The following is a 7,895-nucleotide window of genomic DNA, read 5'->3' on the forward strand; positions in this document are numbered from 1 at the left end:
ATAGATCACATGTTTCAAATTATATTATATTTCATGTCTCAAACTAATCAAATATTATCAAATGAATATAAGAAATTTTTTAAAAAGATAAAAGTAATATTTTAATTGGTTAAATAGGAAAAGTGTTATGTGTATCCCTTCCCTAACTTTCAATTCTCTTGGTTTTTTCAACGCTTACCAACCTTTCAACAATAACACACCTTCTCTAAAAACGCGTCTTCATCACTCGCCCCCCACAATCACATGAAATAATAAAACATACCCCTCTCCATATAACGTATAAAATCCTAACTCGTAACTCCAAGTTTTGTCACCTTTTCTCTCTCCTTCAGTTCTCTTTCTCTCTCTCTCTATTCGAATCACATAAACAAAAAAAATGGCATCTCTTTTTCCAAAGAAACCCAACAAACATATCTCCAAACTCTACCTCATTACCTTAATCAGTATTCTCTGCACTTTCTCATACCTTCTTGGTCTCTGGCATAACTCACCCACCAACGCCATCTCCAGTAAAGATTTCACCGCCGCTAATGGCGGCGGTGATTGCCCACATCTTAATTCCACCTCCAAATCCACCGTACAAAGTTCACCAACCAAACCCATCACCAATCTTGACTTCTCCGCACATCACCACCTCTCAGATCCTCTACCCACTACAGCGCGTGCTTTCAACGCGCCGCCTTGCAACGTGTCGCTATCAGAATACACGCCATGCGAGGACGTGCAGAGATCACTGAAGTTTCCACGGGAGAATCTTATATACAGGGAGAGGCACTGTCCTGAGGCGAACGAGGTTCTGAAGTGCCGGATTCCGGCGCCGTACGGGTATAGAATTCCGTTCCGGTGGCCGGAGAGCCGTGACTCGGTTTGGTATGCGAATGTGCCTCATAAGGAGCTGACGATAGAGAAGAAGAACCAGAACTGGGTTAGGTATGAAGGTGAACGGTTAAAGTTCCCTGGTGGTGGAACCATGTTTCCACGTGGTGCGAGTGCTTATATTGATGATATCGGAGCATTGATCAACCTTAAAGATGGGTCCATCAGAACTGCCTTAGACACCGGTTGTGGGGTATGTGTTTTCTTGAACCACCTTTCTCGGGATCATTTCTTCTTGCTCCTATGTTATATTGTGTTGTGTTTTTAGTTCACGATTTTGGTTAATATGATTGCGGTTATTATATTCGTTGTAATATAGATTATAGTCATTTCAGTATGATTTTAATTAAAAACATATTTTTTGAATTCCTTATGCCCTAAAGCTATATGCTACAACCAAATATGAGCCGATACGATTGCGCTCGATTGTGTTGCGGTCATATACATGCCAAATATGATCCGATGTCGTTGCCCTGCTATCTGATGAAGCCAAATACCGCTCACACTATAATTCGGTGTGATACTTTTGCGATAACCATCACAAAGGCAATATTTTAGCCGCATCATGTGATGTGATCCACAATTTGGATCACTAATCAAAGTCTTAAATCCTAATTCACATTATGCCATTAAATATTTCTATTTCTCATAGTGTAATCCCAATTATAGTTTTTGAGTCTCCATAACTATACACATAATTGTACACAATTGTACACGATAAGTGTAATCCCAATTATAGTTTTTAAGGTATCTACACTTATTATTGATTTCCTTATTGAATCATATCCTCTTTCTTCTCGCTGCTTTGCAATTTTTCAGATTGAAAACTCTTTTTTGGATTCATTTTGATTGTTGAACCGAAAAGCTAGTTTGGTGAACCGGGTGGTTCGCCGTCACTCCATGCTCAATAGACTAATGAACCGTTTCAGTGTGAATCATACCAATTGAGAAATTTCTTTAGTGTTAAGTTTTAACTAATTAAGCAAGATTTTATTTTGGCATTAATTTAATCTTTTATCAGATTTGGAATGTTTGAGAATTTTAAAAGGACATAACGTGTGTTAATTGGAATTAGAAATCGTATTATTCTATTCCTATAATGGTATGTAATAATGGTCTTGTGGAAAATTTCTCAATTATTTTTTTCCTATCATCCTAACTAAATCAAGTGGGTATCAAAAATCAATTTTGATGTTTCCTTTATTATTTTGATTTAATATGTATGGTATTTTGACGTAATTCATTATTTATATAAATGATACATGATGTATTAATTGTGCTATTAAACATATTTTTTTTAATATCTTTTAGTAAAATCTATGAACTCTTTTTAGGAAAATTTTATTTGGACAACTATCCTATTTTCATCTTTATCTTAAGGTATGATGAGGGAAGAGAAAAGAAAGAATAAGGAGATAATAACCATAGGTAATTGTGATTTTCAATGGGATATTCATATTTTTAAATTTCTTAAAAATTGTTAGGGACAAATTAACATATTAAAATAAAAAAATTATGAAGTATTTTTTTACAATAACAACATATCATTCCGAGCTTATATGTTCATCATGATGCATTTGCCATGTAATATATTTTAAAACATATATTAAATTTCTTAATAATATATCTCAACTTTTTATGTTTCAGCCTAATCTCCTAATTCTTTTAAAAATCCATTTTATGATATCTCTGACGGTTGACTTTTTATTTTTGGATATATCTATAATTTTTCTAATCTATCTGAATATGACAACTTGACATGCACCTTATCTATGTGAATTTTCTATTATGTCAAACATTGTGATTTGTGATTCACTTGGCTGTATTATACTAACCAAGATATTAAATATACACAACTTTATTTTCATAAGTAAAAATTTATTTTCAAGATTTAAATAGTGTATAAAAATTTCATTTAAAATCATATATACTCTCAAAGAAACAAAAACATGTGGTCCAAATTATATTCTAAATAATGTTCCGTACCAATAATAATAAAAAAATTGTAAAATTTTTAATTAATATAAAATGTTTTCATTAATATGAAACATAATATAAATATAGAATGTCTTAAGAAATATTGGTAGGATGAAAGAGTGTGGTCTGAAGTATGACTTTGTCCTTTTGTGAAAGACAGAAAAAGGTATCAAAAGGATTACCAACTAATTTGCAGAATAAACTTCTTAAAATATACTTGATGGTTTTTTGTTTGTTTCTATTCATGTCAAAGCATGAAGAATTTTCCCTTAATGATATGATTAGACTTTTCATTACTGAACTAATAACTTCATTTTTAATTCACTAAGTGCTTATAATAATTATAATCTGTTCTCAAGTTGTTTGTTGAAGATTAGTTTGAAAGTTGGATAGAGATAATATAGTTAGATATTAGTTACCTCCCATCTCATTCATGCATCCCTTGCTTTGTCAATAATATTCATTTGATTATCAATTGTGATATTAAATTATCATACCATGTTATACTTCTTATTATAACTAAAACCTACTTTGAAGTTATTTTGTTTGTTGAAGAATTGATTCAAAGCTCTATAGAGATAATATAATTAGGTGATGATTACTTCTCAATCGTCTCATTCATGTCTCTTTTGCCTAGTCAATAATATTTTTTCATAATCAAATTGTGACAAGTTCAAGTTGTTTTTTAGTGTTTAGAAGAGTTTTTTGATATAAAAATAATTTAATTTATAAGGAGTAGAATTTTGTTAAATATTACTTCACCTTCGTATTCCTTACTTAATACGGAGTAGAATTTTGTTATTATTATAAAGGCGTCTAAATTGTTAGCCATGTTCCATTTGTCACATTTCCTATAACATCACATTAAGACCAAAAAGGGCACAATTCTTGACTTTTTGTGTAAATGGAAAGTGTGAAATGTATCATTTAACATATTTATTAGAAATTCCACTTTGTTATTCAATTCGATAAACTTGTTTTATGAACTAAACAAGTCAAATATGAACTAAAAATTAAGCTTGTTAAATAAACAAGTTCAACTTCAGTTAAGTACAATTCAACTCGTTAAGTTTATTAGTTCAATTATATGTATGTATATATATATAGATATACTTATATGGGGAATATTTAATTTTATATATTAAATAAAAGCTAATGAGTTTAACTAAACAATGACCAGACTCTTGATGAGCTAACCCAATTTGAACTAATTAATTAAATCAAATAGTTTGTAAACTTCAATCGAGCCTAATTCAAACTAGAAATATAACTCGTTTCTAAGTTAAGTAGAGTTTCGAATGGAAACAAATCCTTATCAAGTTTGAGCTATGTTTCTAATTATGACAAGTTGAACCCTTTGTGTAAACACAATATTTTTTACATTGGCCTCTGACACATTACTATTTTACTGAATTCAGGTTGCAAGTTGGGGAGCTTATCTTTTGTCACGTGACATTTTAGCAATGTCATTTGCACCAAGAGACACTCATGAAGCTCAGGTTCAATTTGCTCTTGAACGTGGAGTTCCTGCATTGATTGGTGTTATTGCTTCAATTAGGCTTCCTTACCCTTCAAGAGCCTTTGACATTGCTCATTGCTCGCGTTGCCTCATTCCCTGGGGACAGAATGGTACATACTTTAGTACAATGTTTTAAATAATGCTTTCATCATTGCTTTCGAAAACATCCACAACTTTCACATTTCGCACAATTGTGATCATGGTTTCGGCAACACCCAAAACCTTGACCTACACAACTAGTAGTGTTTTAAATTGTGGTTGTGATCACCATTATTGTAATTATGGTTACTACAGTTGTTGCAATGTAGATTGTCTTTGTTGTGGTGTGAATTATTTTGTGGTTAAAAAAATATTTTTGAAATTGATTTGGCCTAAATGCTGTTCGATGTGGGTTGCGCTGCGACACAATATGACAGATAAAATAATTATTGAAATGAGTTCAAATAGAAGAAAAAATCTGTTGATAAATGAATTCCAATTTGTTGACCAGTACTTATCAAATCTCGCTCTATAATCTGATTTGGTCCGCATCATTGTGATTTGGTATCACATGACAATTGTGGTGTGATGCGTTTGTGGCGATTACTGCAACCACAATATTGTGGATGTATCATGTGACGCGGTCTATAATTTGAACCATTGACACCCAGTTTGTGTGAATGTGAGACTAAATTTGTTTTCTTCTGGTTTTGCAGAAGGAATTTATTTGACTGAAGTTGATAGAGTCCTACGCCCCGGTGGGTACTGGATTCTATCAGGGCCACCAATAAACTGGCAGAGGCATTGGAAAGGTTGGGAAAGAACTACTGAGAGTCTCAAAGTTGAACAGAATGCTATTGAGAGTGTGGCAAAAAGTCTATGCTGGAAAAAATTGAAACAGAGGGAAGATCTTGCAATATGGCAAAAGCCAAAAAATCATATTCATTGCAAAAAATCGCAAAGGATCTTCAAGAATAGGCCCTTCTGTGAGAAACAAGAGCCAGACAAAGCATGGTAACTTCACATTCCTAGTTATACAGTTAATGCCTTAACCTTGTTAGTGGTAATTAGGATTTTAGATCAATGTTGTGATTGCAGCCATTGTGGGCTGATGCAGGCCGATTATGGTTAATGTTACCCGCAATCATAGTCTGATACAGTTGTGGTACTCACCACAATCGAGATGTTGCGGCAGAACCTTGGCCTTATCAGCATGTTGGGAAAGTAATACAGTTATTGTAACTTATCTGTAATCAATTTTGAGCAGTGTTTTAAAATGTGGTGCGGTCAAAGTTGCGGCCACTGCCATTGTGGTTATTGCGGCTGTTGCGATGCATATTGCGGACATTGCGATGTGAATTATTTTGTGATTAAAAAATATTATTGATTTCGATGCGGTCCGATGTGGCCCAAATATGGTCCGATATGGCCTCATCGTTCTGACTCAGTGTCACATCGCAATTGCAGTGTGATGCAATGTTACAGTTGCATCACATGATGCAGTTAGAGCAATTTGAATCAATGATATTGAGGAAAGATTGGCTTGCAAGTTGCAATCACTGCTAGTTGTCACTGTTAGGTCCTTATATTATTGATTTTTGCTTTAGGATCTTGCTTTTGAAGTGTCTCTTTGCAAAGAATAAAAGTAAATTATTCTTGCTGCCTAAGAGGGTTTAGCAGTTATACCAAAACCCCTTGGATGATAAAGAGACTTAACAGTATAGCTATAATCTGTTTTGTCAGATTCCAACTTTTGTTACTTAACTTATCCAAGCCCCTAAGCTTGTGTAACATTTTTCAGCCTTTGTTTCTTACTCCATTCCCTTTATGTTCCTAAATCTGGTTGATCATCCCAAAAGAGAAAATTCTTTAGGGCCGCATTTTTTCTTTGGTTTAGTCGACTCCACGTAGTTGGATTAAAGTTTGGTTGTTGCTGTTGTTTTCTTTGGTTGCTTTCTCCAACAGTCTTTTGCATTGCAGGTACACTAAAATGGATACATGCTTGACACCATTGCCGAAGGTAAAGGGCATCCGAGATGTTAGTGGTGGGAAACTAGCCAATTGGCCTCAGAGACTAACATCAATTCCCCCAAGGATTAGTAGTGGAAGCTTGGAAGGAATTACAGCTGAGATTTTCAAAGAGAATACTGATTTATGGAAGAAGAGAGTGGCATACTACAAAACTGTCGACTATCAGCTAGCAGAGCGCGGAAGATACCGAAATCTGCTTGACATGAATGCTTATTTGGGAGGCTTTGCAGCTGCACTTGTTGATGATCCAGTGTGGGTCATGAACATGGTACCTGTTGAGTCTGAAGTCAACACCCTTGGTGCCATTTATGAACGTGGATTGATTGGAACCTATCAAAACTGGTATGTCTTTCCATTTGCTGAATGAGTAAATTAAACTATCAGAGCCTCTAAGTCAATTTATGACTGCAATATTGCGGTGACCTCTACAACTGCATCAACCCACAATCTCAGTGTAACATTTAATCACATATATGTGACCATATCGAGAGGCAAAGCAACCACATTCGGGCTGCAACAGACCAATTTGGTTACCTAGGAAATAGCTGAGAGTAAAATTTATGACTAACTTTTTTTTGGGGTCTATTCTCAGGTGTGAAGCTATGTCTACATACCCAAGAACTTATGACTTCATACATGGTGATTCAGTTTTTAGTCTCTACCAGAACAGGTGATGTAAATTTGGTTACATAGAAAAGAGCTTTTATTTTGACATCATTATCTAGTTTTAAAGTAAATTTTAGAAATTGAAGTCCTTCTAATGTATCAAATTAATATGTCACAGATGTAAGATGGAGGACATTCTCCTTGAGATGGATCGGATTCTTCGACCGCAAGGTAGTGTGATTTTACGAGACGATGTCGATGTGTTATTGAAGGTGAAGAGGATTGCAGATGGATTGCAGTGGGATACAAGAATTACAGACCATGAAAATGGACCTCTCCAGAGAGAAAAGATATTGTTAGCAGTTAAGCAGTACTGGACAGCTCAACCAACCGACCAAGATTAACAAACAAAACTCTACTTTGATATATGGACTATTCTTTCTTCTTCTTTACAGGTCAAAAAATTCTAAGGAATTTTATTCTTTTTCAACTGCAATTTTTGTGAGAGGTGCAAGATGAAAATTTGTTTACATCAATTATCAATTATTGTCCCTGAAGTATTCTTTTGTGGCTTGTTGGTCTTTGAATCTGGACATAAAGGGAAGGGTCAAGTAAATGTATCAGAAATGATAAATGAAGTATTGACAATTCCATAATGTTTCTCTAAATCCATCATAAACAAAGTGAGAAATTATAAATGGTTTAAGTATGATTCATATACAAATACATGCTCACCAAGGATATTTCTCATGGAGGGAACTCACTCAGTACTATTTTATTCACTTCATTTGATTACAAGAACAAAACTTCTTCTATGCGTCAAATATGTCTTTAAAGACAGCATCTCCTACGCGTCCCAAATCACTAGAAAAAAATGAAATTAATAGAACCACATAGAAATTTACTA

The 7,895-nt window shown here is 34.1% G+C and overlaps 1 protein-coding gene across 1 annotated transcript; it reads left to right on the forward strand.

Annotated features, from left to right (window-relative positions):
- On the forward strand, window positions 324–7,601 carry LOC109363386 (probable methyltransferase PMT16). The gene is made up of 6 exons (XM_019609634.1): window positions 324–1,069; window positions 4,272–4,482; window positions 5,068–5,365; window positions 6,332–6,724; window positions 6,975–7,052; window positions 7,167–7,601. The coding sequence occupies exons 1-6, from the start codon at window positions 377–379 to the stop codon at window positions 7,390–7,392; spliced, it is 1,899 nt and encodes a 632-aa protein (XP_019465179.1). The 5' UTR covers window positions 324–376; the 3' UTR covers window positions 7,393–7,601.

The sequence above is a fragment of the Lupinus angustifolius genome, chromosome LG13 (genome assembly GCF_001865875.1).
Source record: "Lupinus angustifolius cultivar Tanjil chromosome LG13, LupAngTanjil_v1.0, whole genome shotgun sequence".
NCBI classification, from domain to species: domain Eukaryota; kingdom Viridiplantae; phylum Streptophyta; class Magnoliopsida; order Fabales; family Fabaceae; genus Lupinus; species Lupinus angustifolius.

What these genes read in the sequence shown, in the direction of transcription:
- LOC109363386 (XM_019609634.1), top strand. Translation starts at nt 377, where the DNA reads ATGGCATCTCTTTTTCCAAAGAAACCCAACAAACATATCTCCAAACTC. An exon ending in CATTCCCTGGGGACAGAATG is followed by an intron (nt 4,483 to 5,067) that starts GTACATACTTTA and finishes CTGGTTTTGCAG; the next exon opens with AAGGAATTTATTTGACTGAA. An exon ending in TTTAGTCTCTACCAGAACAG is followed by an intron (nt 7,053 to 7,166) that starts GTGATGTAAATT and finishes AATATGTCACAG; the next exon opens with ATGTAAGATGGAGGACATTC.